Source organism: Chroicocephalus ridibundus, chromosome 5, assembly GCF_963924245.1.
Source record: "Chroicocephalus ridibundus chromosome 5, bChrRid1.1, whole genome shotgun sequence".
Lineage (NCBI taxonomy): Eukaryota > Metazoa > Chordata > Aves > Charadriiformes > Laridae > Chroicocephalus > Chroicocephalus ridibundus.
The window spans coordinates 19,297,535-19,311,681 of NC_086288.1; the positions used below are offsets into that span (position 1 = coordinate 19,297,535).

The window sequence follows — 14,147 nt, forward strand, 5'->3', positions numbered from 1 at the left end:
AAAAAAAAAAAAGGAAGAATGAATTAAATTAAAAGTTGCTAGAAATAACTCACAGGCAAAAAATAAAACTAAAAGAAAACAATAGCAGTAGCCTAAAGAGACATATTTTTTCCTTCAGGAATGAATTCCCATCTGCTTTTAAAGAGCAACATGTTTTTCCATTGCTGGGAATTACAGCCAAAACCAGGACAATAAAGCAGCAAAGCCACAGGCAAGAGCGGAGGGCAAGTGAAGCTGGCTGAGAGAGTATCAGTCTAAGTCGCTCTTTTACAAGCCTGTGTTTCGGTGACAGCTCAAGAGTCCCCCACTGTGCTGGCAACACACTCCCCTCTGCCACCCAGACCAAAGGGGAGCTCCTGGTAACGCCGGCACATGCCAGGTAGCGTGGAAAAGGGAAGGTAAGGGCAGGGGAAGGAGGCAAACAGCATCACCAGCGTCTCCCACGGCCTCGGCTGCTTTGGTGAAAATACAGGAGTTTTATGAAAGTTTTATGAGCAGCCCCATCGGCAGAGGATCGCTTACCCCTGGCACCAGCGATGCTCCTATGGCAGGTCCTTTCTCCAAACAGGCATGCAACAAGAAACAACCCTTGAAAGGCACAAGGAGGGCAAAAGCAAATGCAAGTGCTCATTTACAGAACCTGGGTGGACGATGTCATTGAAATAGGTGATGAAGACACAGAAAGGAAGAAAAAAAAATTGAAATTAGCTGTAAGATTCCTGCACCCTAACTGTTTCAGCATTTAGGGAATGGAAATGTTCAGCTCATTGGGCTGTATGGAGGAAGAAAATCTCAGGGTTGAGAAGCAAGCTAAATTTCATACCTCAATACTGCGTGGGGGCTTGTTCAAATTCCCTCTGGCATTTTCCCCAAGTTCCTCTGAGGATCACTGTTCTTTGAGTTACTTAGGAAGCAGTTTTGACTGTATCCCCCTGAGCTGTTAATGGGTCTGACCTTTGCGGAAATGCTAATGACCCTTCAGCCAGATGCATTAAATCTCCTCTGCTTGATTAAACTATTAGCAAATCATTATCTCCCTGAAGGATGAAATGTTCTTTCCCAGATGAGCTAGCCAAGCATAAATTTCAGTGCAAACACCCTCCTCTACTCCAAACCTTACATTTTGCATAAACGTGCTAATTGCCAACCATGCTTTATATACTCAGAGGGTGAATGCGTACAGTACTTTATCAGCCCGCTTAGGGTAAAACCCCCCACCCCATCTCTGAAAAATGCGCAAGGGGAACCAGATCTTTCTAAAGTGACTAAAAAGGAGAGTGGGGAGAGGCGGTGTGTAACACCACAAACTCTTGCGGTTCGGCACCGCCATGGCAATGAGTGATTGCCCTCGTTCCTAATCTGCCCAAGCACATTCTGCACGTACAAGGTTCTTGCGAGACCAGCAGTAAGCAAAATCCCATGGGAAGTCCTGTGCAGTTAGTTATTTCCTTTCCAGTGATTCATCTCGTTTATCCCAAACACTGACATTTGGAAAACATTCCGAATGCCAGGTATTTCCTCACCTTCCAGCCACCTGTGCCAAACACATCCTCAGCCCTGATAAACGTGTGTAGGAAGGTGGTGATCCCATACTACCCATATTGGATGAAGGCTGAATCTCTTTTCCTCACCCACCCACACAAAAATGTTCACTTTTCAATGAGTGATATAAATTACCAGATCCTCTGCATCATTCCAAGAGAAACTTCAGAAGTTTGTCTGAGGCTTTTATCTTGCTGCGCTTCAATTTCATGGCGTTCCTCACTTTGAAAATTGCATTTCACTGTAATACCATATCCTGGTGCGGAGCTAAGCAGAACTCCTTCAGAAAGAAAGCCCATCCAGCAGAGTCAGGCTGGAGTCATTTCAGCTCCAGATGCTTTAACTACCAAACTGTATTTTCAAATCACACACTTCTGATGAGACATACGTGGTTTTTTTGGATGTATCTTAGAAGTTCAAAATCTGAGGGCCCAATCCCAAGGCATGTGTTGAGCACCTTCAACAGCCGTGGAATTCAGTGGGAATTGAACACGCTCTGCATTTAGCATAAGTAAGTATAAAAGGAACCAATATGCTTGTATTTAAAAATTAAAACCATGAGCTTTAGCCAGGACATGATTTGAAGGGTCTACTGTTTATTTTTTCCCATTCCCTGCCCCCCACCTTTTTTTTTTTTTAATGCCTTCACTCCCCAAAGCCCATGTCTCTTTTTAGGCTACTATACAGGATTGGATCCATTGCCCTTTAAAAATACTAAGCAGAAAGCCTTTCCCTTAAGTTTGCAAGATGTAAACTTTTCCTTCATGTAAAACTAGATGTAAAGAAGATGAACCATCCTAATTTGTCAGATGCCCTCTTTTCCCCCTGTATCTAAGCCCTCACTCACCTTTACTCTAGATGCTCTTTATACTAAAGAGACAAATTTTTCCCAATCTCTTAAAAGACAGTTTAGCCTCCTGCACACCTATGATGGAATGCATTCTCACTTCCTTTGCAGTTACTACCTTTCTCTATAAGAAAGAGAGGAGTTTGTGGAGGTTTTGGCTGTCTGGAGTGGTTTTTTTTTATTAAAGTTTATAGTTTAAATATGTCAATATCTGGTAAACAAGAACATGCATGTTTTAGAATACATATTTTAAGAGTCAAAGGCTTTAGTGGATTCGAGTTAGTGCGCTGCTGCAAAGATACTTTTTGGCATCAAATATGCTCTCATTTGAGCCAGAGCATGCCTTTATTGGCCTGCTTTTTTTTTTCCCCCCTTCATTCTGCGTTCCCATTGAGAGTTATTGCAAAGTGAGAAAGATACTTTTTACATTAACTATTCTACTTCGACTAAGAACCGGTGAAAGATTTACAGGTTCCCAGATTCCCGCTTTACTATTGCGTGTCCTGTAAGCATGGAAACTGATAATACTATAGAAACAATGCCAGCTGTCGCTTTCACCATGACCCGCTTTCCATCAATTTAAAAGCAGTCAGTCCCATTAGCTTACTTTTATAAGTGCACTTGTCTTAAGAATATTGTCATCATATCCATAATATTTAATTTTTTATTACTTCTAACCAACTCTAAACTCAGACCAACTCAACGCTTGATTTCAGTTTCTGCCTAAAACCTCCCTCTCTGCTACTGCCTTCTAAACCGTAACAAAACCATAATCTGACTGGGGCTCCCACAATATAAGAAGGCCCCTCACTCCAATGGGTTTGTTTTCCTTTTTAACATCTACTTTCTGGAACAATGTATTTCTACATTGAGGAAACACTGTCTTCAGCCCATGCTCATCCCTTTTCGCAGAGCAAACTCCAAGGGTTTGAAGACAGACACCCCCATTCCACTTAATTTGTAAAGGCAAATGATATAATCTTTTTTCTCCCCACACAGGTCTAATGAACCTCTTTGCATTTATAAAGGTAGGTGTCCTTTCTCTAGGCCAAAACATTTGCAGCTACCACCTTTCTTCTTTTCTGTTTGAGATAACGTATAATTTAAAAGTTACAGAATGAGCAATTTCCTATCAGATAGTGTCCACGTGATTTTGTTCATACTTGCACTGAGACTGTTGGTGCTTTCTATTACAACAGAAAGCAGTCAAGAATTATGAAAAACCTAATCTGAACCTCAAATTAAAGAATTAGAGCACCTGAGTTTGTGGAAGGCCCATCTTTCCTAATGCAAGCTGGCTGTAGCAGTGTCATGAAAGCAAGCAAATGAGATCCAGAGAACTCACACTGCTTGCACTTTAAAGCATTGCTTTTAAGCACTGGATCTTTAATTAAGTGTACTTTATAGAAAGCACAGTGAGAAATCAGATAAAACTTCTCAGCATGAAGTATAACCGTGAAAATGCTCTAGGTAAAAGCTATGATCAAGCTGAACAATCTGCCAGTGAAGACATCCCAATTATACAAAACCATTAAAAAAGAAAATCATCAGTTTTATAAAAGTTGGATCCCCTGCAATTTTGCCCAAAATAAAATGCAGGAAGACTAGAATAAACCTTACAAAAGTTTCACTGCAGCGTGACACTTCTTGTTTTAATCATTTTTATTACTTTCAAGGACTAGAGAAAGGAATAGAAACTTCCTCCATGCCTGCCAGTGCTCCTTGCTAATGCTATAACATCTGAAGGTGCCGGCAACGCCAGTGGTGCAGGATAGCACAGCACATCCTCCTGCTGAGCCATGCCAGGCATCAGCTGCCTGGGAACTGCCTTCAGTAGAAACTTCTTAGAAAAAAAATGCTGGGGACAGAGACAAGAGCAGTTCTGACTGCTCCTCCGCCACACCAGTGAAACCTGCTGGCCTGCGTGTGAGGGCAAACAAGACCTACGGTTACTGGAGACCTGTCCTTGCAGCAACCACACCTACCCTGCCCATGGCTCCCTCACGCCAGCTCAGCTAAAAAGAGGTTGAGATTGTCTTGGAAAAAGGTAAATGCCTTCAGGGCAGAGATGAAGTCAAAGAAGTTGCCTTAGAGGGAGGAGGGAATGATCCCTGGTGTCAACACCAGCTCCAAGGCCAAACCTTGCCATTCAGAAACTTCTAGAAAGAATTCCTTACTTTCCTGATTTACAGATAATGAGGTTATCCCTGAAGAAGAGCCTCAAGCACTGCTGCAGAGCACTACTTCAGAAGGGCCTGGAAATGAAGATCGAACTCAAACCCAAATATTTCTAGAAAGCTGAGGCTTTGTTTGACCTATACAATTAGCATAATAAAAGCTAACTGTACAGACATTGCTCCTCTAATGCACTTTTTTTTTCCTTTACATTAAACTTCACTTACAGATGAGAGAAGGAAATTGTAATTCACCCTCATAAATTATCTTCCATCTTCTCTCACATGAAACAGCGGGAAGTAATCACCCTATTTTGCTATCTTGATAGATCTTTAAAGGTACTCATTAAGAGAAAACGTACATCCAGCAGGTGAATAGAGATAACTGGTCATAAGTATGAGAGGCAAAAAATATACAAATATCTGATCTGAAAAAAGGCCAAGTTGGAAGCCAGATGAATACTGAACTATCCACTTTACTTGCTGTTTATTCAGCTCATGTCAGGATGATTCAACGCATCTTTACACGCAAACTGCCTATTCATACAGCATCTTCTAGTCACAAAACCAAGCATTTTCCATTTCTTTTTCTAAACAAAGGGTAGAACAGTGGAATGGGAACTTGCCATTCAACAGCGGAAACTATTTGTAAAGCTGGGAAGCTGGAGACACTAGGAAGAAAAGGCTTTAATGAAACTGGCCACTGTGCGTGCCAACTGTCAAGACTTTTTATATATTCTTCCAAGGAACACTGACTGAGGCTTTTTCTCTGTTTACTCTTTACATCCCAGTTATTATAATTCTTTGAATGATGCAAAAGAACGGAATTCATGAGAAACGCCGTATTAAGAACAGGCAGGCTTTTTTTCCCCTTGCAACTTGTCTGTAGCTGCACTCAATGACCCATTAACTTATTTTTGGTTCTGTACAAAGCCAGCACCAAGACATTTGCGACTCATTATCAACTAAGCACAGGAATTCACCACTAGAGCCTCGGCTGATCCAGATCCAAAGGAAATCCCCATATGCTTGAAATTTCTGAAATACAAGCATTACAGTTGTTGCCTGGTAAGAAGACAGTTTCCATACACAACAGAGGATATGTTTATATTTATGTTTTTGGAGACTTGTAACTTAGCCAGAGACAAATAAATTTTCCCAGGGCAGCAAGAGTCATATCACTGACATCCGGGTAAAAACATAGTACTGTTTCAAGTCACTACTCCAAAGCATGGAGGCACGTAGAGCTGCGACAGTTTTCCAGACCAACATTTAAGTCTGCAACCCTTTTCATTATTGCCTTTTTTTCATTATGAGATCCCACATTCTGTGGCAAAAAAGATGTGCTACACAAAACAGCTTCGCTTACTACGCAGCTTCCATTCATTGGTTCCCAGAGCACAGTTTGTCCTGTGCTGTGGAGGAGGAAAGGTCTTGCTGGTTTGACTTTGGTGTCCACCATGAAACAGCTTCCTGAACAAGCCTGGTGGGTAGTCCAGACACTGCTGCTGTGTATGGCAAGGTCTGACCCCAACCCTTGGACCTGGAGCACTCACAGCAGTGCCCTCACCAGCCAGAGGTTACTAGTAGGCAATGCAGCATTTTCCAACATACCAGCATTGAAGTGATAGCAAAATGAGCAAAAGTCTTGCCTGGGAGCATATCCAATGACCAGTCAGTTGAGAAGGTGCTTCAGCATTTTAGGAACCATACAAATACTCCACAGTCACCCTCTCTTTCGGACCAAGACAAAAATTTCAGTTTATTTCCCTACCCTGGTAAACAGCACACAAAAAGATGGGGGAGCCGAGGCAAGTACACCACATTTTCCACTCTGCTATAGAAAAAGTAGAAGGTGACTATGTAATTAAAGATGGTCCGATAATGCATACACTAGCACTGGCTACAGTAAGGTGGAAATTTTAATTCTGGTATTTTATACCTTTTAAGAGCTCAAATTGTCAACCTTAATAACATTCTTTGAATTTTTGAAGTAATATAATTACTTTCAATTAATCAAAATGAGGAAAGAATGAAATATCCTTTCACGAGGCACTGAAACGAGTAATATTCAGGGAGCAGAGTGGTGACCACTAACGTACCAATGCTTATTATGACTGCCAGGCAGCAGCATCTGAGAAATTTTCTCCCTTCTACCCAGAACAGGAAATAATTGTCTGACATGCATTCTCAGAAGCTGATTAACTAATAGCAATGAGCTATAACAACAAGTGCTGCTGTGAGGTCCTAATTATATGGAATAGGAAATCAGGAGCTTGAAAGCGACCGGTGGCTCCTTTGCAATTCTGCTATGCTGTCTCATAACTGTGTCTCTCCTCCCTCCATCTGAGGCTCTCAGTCACAATCCTAAACGGAAAAGATCCCTGGAGACACGGGGAAGCCAAGGTGAAGTGTCTAGGCGGTCTGGGGGCACTTGCCCCCACCTCCCTCCACTCCTCCTGGCAGCACATCCTTCGTGAAGCCACTCATGATTGTACTAAGGCTCACCCTGGAAGAGGCCCTTGCCCTGTCAGCAATCCTCTGATGGAGATCTTGAAAGTAAAAAGACCCAGATTGTATTCTATTTTCTGAGCAGAAGCACAGAAATCTCTCAAACATTCCCTTTCATAATTCCTCACCACCACTTTGAGAAGCTCAAGGGATGATATCTGGGTGATACTTGATTTCAGTTTTGTGGACTAACTCCATGGCCATTACCATTCAGAAAGTTTTACCTCTGCTCCTGAGTACTTTTCTGTGTGCTGAACGAGCTCCCCTAAGCAGACTTCATCGCTGACTGGCATGGACTGAAAATGAAGTTTGAAGATCTCCTCACGAGTGGCTGCATCTGGCAAAGGCACGTAGATAATTCTGTCTATTCGTCCTGGTCTCAGCAAGGCCTGCAACAAAAGCATCACGGGAAAAGTTATAGCACATGGCACATCACATCAAGAAAGTAAATACCACAACTCGATTAAAAAACACAATGCTGCCAAATAATCAACCATTTCCAACAATTTCTTGTGCAACCAAGCTGCACAAGAACAATCAAGCTATGTGCAAGAGGAGTTATTCTCCTATGTCAGAAAGGATCAGTCACTGAAAAGACAGTAAGGCTACTCAGCTTGTGAAATACCAGTTTATGGAAAAAAAGAATCATAAAGGAACCATACTCATTTTCCTAAAATAATAATTTCAGGCTTGTTGCAAGGTGTGCTGGAATGTTAGGACTTGGCAGAAGGACAGGTAGCAATGGACACATCCCAAGTTCAGATCTTCAATCAAGACAAGTGGAGAAAAAAAGTTTTTTTGAAGTGAAGCTTACATTCTGGATTCATGTTGCTTTAGCCCAAATTATTAGAGCTGCACATGCTTACAGAAGAGCAGATCCCTCTGACAGTTTTTTATTCAAAATAAGGTAATAACGGAAAGAGGCCAGTGATGCTCAGCTTCAAAAGGGGAGAGAAGAAAGCAGACTTGCAAAAGTTAATACATTTTAGCGTCAGCTTTGAACTGTTGGAAAAACCCTTGTTTTTCCTTCTCTTGTGCCACAGGACAACTGAAAATTCAACAGATGAATGCAGTTACAAGCTACGGCCCCAACTTTGCAGTTTCATATACGTATATTGGCCCTTGCACTTTGGTTTCCCAGGGCTACTCAGATTATATACAGGCTGGGGAGGTGGGAGGGTGGCAGAGCAAACTCTGGGCAGCAGCGACAGACAACATCAGAGGGCACGAGGGCCACAAAGGGCAGCATGGAGGGTTTCAAGTGGATGGGAGGAAAGAAGTCTCTGGAAGAGGAGCGCAGCCTCAGGGCAGGTCATCGGGGAGACTGCGGAAACTCTGTCCTTGGGGGTTTTGTGGCTCGGCCAGATGAAGCCAAACCCTCTCCAATCCGGTGCTGGCGACAGTCTGACCTTGTGTCGGAGGGGGACTGCAGGGCCTCTGGAAGCCCTCTCCAACCCGTGTTTCTGTGTCTCTATGCTTTCTGGATGGGGTCAAAAAGTAAACATCTATATAGAAAACAATTATATCTGATACACGGGAGAAGCCAAGCTCTTAAATTTATGACAAGAGAGTAAGCTCTTTTCCCTATATTTCTAAAAATCTCTGAGATTTTTGAAAAGTCTACAGTAAAAAAAATAAAAAGCCTCCCAGCCTTTTTTACTTGACATTTGAAAAAACAAAAACCCTGTGCATAGCGAATGCACATAAATAGTATTTAAACTATTTTTTAAAAACTGAACAATGTTTATAAAGATTCAGCATGTAACCTAAATTGTTTTTACGTTATGGTTCTCCCTTGGGCCGAGTAGTTTGAGTTCCAGATGACTAGAGATATTGCATGGCTGTCCTGGGCTGTCAGCCAGTAAGTCTTTTCCCAGCCTGATCATGTCAGTGAAAGTCATGCTGAAAAAATAGTAGGAAAGAGCTTTCCTTCCTGCACAGCATTGATCAAGTTAACACCCTTCCTAGAGTTTCTTTAAAAAGACTGTTGTGGTGCTTCAGAGTGGAAAAAATGTATCCTGAATGTTAAGGGATGTCTTGTTATTTTTAAAACAAGATGAAAATGCTCAGCAGAAAGTGCATGGCACTGTGGTGTGTTACATCGAGCTACGTAAGGAAGGCTGTACCGGGAAGACTAAAGGTCCGTCTCCAGCCTTCTACCCTGTCCTTGGCAGTGGCCAATGCCAGATCCCTGCGAAAGAGAGCAAGAAGTAAGCCATCCACTGATATTTCCTCAGCAGACTGTGCTACTCTCTGCAGCACTCTTGATATATTCACCAAAGAACTCAACCCACTGATGATAACTCAACCAGCATGTAATTCAGCCTCTAAATCATGTGTGTATCAGGATATTGCCATTTTTTGCCAACACACTTGAAAGAGAAATTTGCATGTTTCAAGACTAGGCTTGGAGGGAGAGGAATTATACTGCAATTGTGTTCTGCATGCTCTTAAGGAAATGCCCATAGCTAATTCTATTATTTAGAAGAAACAAGAAATGTTCACATGAGTACGGTGGTGTGCCTCTCTTAAATCAAGGCAGGTTTAATCAGGACGCCTAGATAATTAGAATGTTTTCTAGAGCCAGCTTAGCTTCACACTGATGAATGACCGTGGCTGTTGTGCAAGTGGGACAGGAAAAATGCTTGATGCCAATCGGCCGGGAGCAAGTGCTCCCCTGTGTTGCATCGGCTTTCAGCTCTGAGATAAGTCTTCTAACCTGACAGAGCACCCACGCTTGCAAAGCACAACTGCAGACATAAAAGAATGAATACATTTTTTTTTTTTGCTCAGTTACTAAAAATTGTATTTCCTCCAGTTTGTCCCAAATGTTTTGCATTTTATATATAGTCATAGTTGGAGGCCCAAGTTTTAAACATGCTATCATTACTTTTTGCTACAATCAGACCTAGGGACCTTATCCAAGACAGCCAGATGTGCTGGGAACTGTACAAAAAAAGCACAAGTCAGTCTCTGCAGCGCTTGCTGCATAAATAGACAGAGACAAAAAGGAGAGGAGAGAAAATATTCTGTACTCTCACTTGAGAGAAGAGTCAAATTCCCTCCAGCCCCTGGAGAGAAAAGTACATTGAACTGAGAGCTGGTCTCCACCAGCCCTCCCGACAGTCCAGCCAGACAGGAAATGTTGTGACCCTGGGCACAGCCCGGTGGCTCCTCGCTTTGCTGTCACCACCCTTGTCCCTTTGGCAAGCCGCCAGCCCCCTTCCCTCCATGCTCTTGGGAAACTAAAAGTGGAGGGAAAGGGTGAGGAAGGGGCCTGCCTTGACCCGTCCTGCAGTACTGGAGGGTAAATCCCTGGTGAGAGGCTGTAGGTGGGCTGCAGAGCTGCTCTGCTGCTTACTGGTCTGAAGGCAATCAGAGAGCAATGGCAAGTGGAGGCCATTCTCATTTGTAGGACATCAGATTGCCCTCTCAGGCTTTTGTTCTCTGCATACTTCTCATGGAGATACTTTTCAGCCAAAATAATTCAGGACTCAGAACTGAGCTGCACGTAGAGGTTGGCAACAAGGGAACATGATATCCCTCTCGATGTTTCTGCACACTGAAGTGTCCTCTGGAGGAAAATGAGCTCTTTTTGGGTTCCTTAGAGAAACCTACTGTGGCGTCTGGTGTGGACATATGCATCAGCGGTGTCAGCTTGAACACCAAGGCCCAGGTCGTGCTTACTTGCCCTGCTGGCAGCAGTGCTGAGTGATGGATGCTGGCACCACCTTTTTTCCTCAATGCTGCTTTTCTTAAGGACCTAGAAGCTACTTCTCTTCTCAGTGGGGTGTTGCGTGATGCAGGCTTCCCCACGGGAAGGGTTTTGGCGGTGGTTGCTCCAAGCACGCCATGACTTTCACAGGCCATTCCAGAAGATGGAGCTTCAGTCTTGCAATTTGCATTTTGAAAATCACCAGGAGAGCGATAAGGACACCCAGGTCACCTCCAGACCGGCCCCTCTGTTCACAGGGTGTGTTGGCATCCAGCACTGACCTATTGGCGAGGAGGTGCGGCTGCCTGGGATTAATCCTCACTGCTGAACTGGAGGAGGAGGAATTCTGCAGGAGAAGGTATTCTGCAGGAAAAAAGGTGGAGGAGGAGGAATTCTGCAGGAGGAGAGGCAGGTGGGGGAAGGTGAGGAGTTGCAGCGGGGCTGCAGGTTCAGGCAGATATGAGCTGCCGGGAGAACAAAATTAACCGCTCCCGGCTGGGAGATGCAAAACTGATTTGAGGCTAGGAGCACACAGAAGGTGGGAAGTTGATGGGGCCAAAATTAATTGATGTGTGCGCAGAGCTACATAATTCACTGATGGTGAGATGTGAGGGTTGCATAATTTACGCAGGCCAAGAAGGGCACAAAATTAAGTAATTGGGGTTTTGGTAGAAACCAGAATACTTCATACCATTAAGCAATTCTTTTGCAAGTTTATGTAATTTTTTTGTTTTACCACAACAGTTATGGAAGGGGCCTAAGTGCACATACACTGAAAGGTTACTAGTGGTACACAGATACAATATTCTTCAGGGGAGCACTGGGAAAGTGGGATAATCGTCATGTAATACATAATACCATCAATAGCAAAATCACATTTGAATTAAGGAGAAACTGCTCCCCTTTCAAAAAGAAATGCTTCAATTCTTTGGTAATTAAAATAGATTATTACTTCAAAATACATCATTGGAAAAGATAGCTAGTTCAAAAATGTGTATTTTGTGTGCAAGTATGAAGATAATTATTTCAGGAAAGAAAACTTAAATAGGTAAAGCCAGGAAAATATTTGTGGTTCCTGTTAAGAATGGACTAGAATTAACCTTAGGGCTTTGCTAATTTTCCTCCTCCTCCTCTCCTTTTGTTTTTTTTGCTGTGTGGTTTTGTTTTGGTTTTTTTTTAAAGCATCCATCTTTAGTTAGCATTTTCAAAGGATTTTGGCCATTTCAAGAACAACATTGTCAAACAATGTAGAATTATAACACTGACAGAAGCCTACGCTGCCGATGAGCTTTCTGTGGGATAGAAAAAATATCTTTCCTACTGACATACTTCTACAGCCATGCCTAACTCATCAAAAATGTTCTTAATCAGATCTTATAATCAAATGTCATATATAAATGATAACTTGCATAGCAAAACATAAACTGCAGAGTAAATGGCAAATTGAGGTGTGTAAGAGAGAGCCAGTAGGTTCCACAGGTAACAAAGTTCATCTGGAGAATCAGTGTCACTGCATGTTCTCTGCTGCAATCAATCTCCACAAGTAGGAACAGATTTTTATACTAAATCTAAAACATTTCCTTTGAAGTAAAAACATTTATTTTAATGCAGAACCTAAAAAATGCAACTAAAAGTTTAATCCTGCCTTTGGAGTCCATTGGAATTAGACCACAGATGAAAACGAGAGGACTGGAAATAACAGAACAATCCATTTCCTTTGTAACTAAATCCTTCCAACTTAAATTAACAATTGCTATTTATGAACCCTGCTTGTGGTCCCTACTTACACAGACTCACGAATATGAGAGGTACTCTGTATCTTGTAATCTGATTTGGTAATGCAAATTTTTTTACTTTCGTCATTACACTATTTGAACACATGTAAAGCATTTTAAAGTCAGTCGTATTCTTCCTGCAGTCTGTGCAAGCAATAACTGTTTGTGAGATGCTTTCATTGTTTTTGCCCACATGTCAGGACAGATGTGTTGCAAGCGTGGAAAGTATTCAGGTAAAAGATAGGCTGAGGAAGTGAATTTGTTAACGATGAAAAGGCCTTCTTGTGCCATCACATTTATCTCTTGCAGGAGTGAAGTCAGCTCCCATAAAGGTGCTTCTCCTACGCTTTCGAGGCTCACCTTGGTGCCTGATACTTTTGTTCTCACTCTGTGCCAGAGCAGGTCACGCTCCCAGCACAACAGACCAGGAAGCGCTTGGCGTTTTAGGATCTTTGAAAGTTTCAAGTACAGGAAGCTCATCCATCCTATTTGCTAGACAGGCTACTGGAGGCTTTTTGCAACCATGGATTAATTACCAAAATTAGAAGGCGCTGAGGGAAAAAAATACATTAGAGCGTCACTATTAAGGATTTAAAAACCACAGTCCAGCGGAGAACTAAATTTCGTTTTTCCACAAGGTTTTTATTCCCCTTCCCTCTGGCATGAGCTGCTTCAGGAGGCAACCTCGCATTCCTCTGTTTCAGGTGACACGCTTATTTGCTGTGTCACAAGGCTGGAGTCTTGTAATTACAGGCTCCTGAGTCAAGCGATACTGCTTTTTTCTTGCCAAGAGCCCCTTTCTCCACACTATTCCTCCTCCCCACCTTCCTCCTCCTGTGCCAATGTCTGTCACCACCGTCAGCACATGCCAACATCTCTAACCAGTTCCCCTCTTTGATGACTTGTTTGCTGGTCACCACCCTTGTACTTCTCCCAAGATTTGTGCAGATTACTCTCTGTTGTCGTTACACAACATCCACAATTCCTCTCAGGGTGGAGCAGTTTTGCTTCTTTAACCTACAGGATATCCACTACTGCAAAAACTGCACTTGCAAACAGAATTTTATTAGGTATCGCTGGAAACTAGCTCCTACAAAATGCTGCAGTCTCCTATTATCGGTCCCTATGCAAAGACTGCACCTTCCACATAGATTTCTAAAAACCAGGCTGCACAACCCTTCCGTCATGTCAGTCTTGCTCAAGACCTGGAGCATTGTGCAAGTTGACAAGAAAAGACATGATAGGTTTGACAGCAGGTGTTCAGGAAGAATGCGCACTATCAAGTGGCAGTGAGCACAGCGGGAACATTTTACTCAGGCATTAACCCAAAGTACTAATTAAAGGCAGAGAACAAACACGTGGTTTGATACACCGACAAACAGTAAACCAACTTGAACGGGGAAACAGTTTATATCATCCAAGTCCAAATCAAGATGAAGCGATAACGGAGAGTTAACCATCTGAAAAATAAGAATGCAATCTGTCCTTCACTGCTGAGCAGAACTGCCCCTGCTTGCGTAGGATTCATCTACTTGCTTTGCTTATGCTCCATGTCTGCTACCATTAGTTAATCTTTCCCTTCA

At 42.7% G+C, this 14,147-nt stretch overlaps 1 protein-coding gene across 2 annotated transcripts in view; it reads right to left on the reverse strand.

Annotated features, from left to right (window-relative positions):
- The window catches only part of AFG2A (AFG2 AAA ATPase homolog A), a 196,867-nt gene that overhangs the window by 29,813 nt on the left and 152,907 nt on the right, over nt 1-14,147 (reverse strand). For both annotated transcript variants that reach the window (XM_063335304.1, XM_063335303.1), the window contains exon 15: nt 7,299-7,463. In XM_063335304.1, coding sequence (XP_063191374.1) covers nt 7,299-7,463 — 165 coding nt within the window. The remainder of the gene's footprint in view (nt 1-7,298; nt 7,464-14,147) is intronic.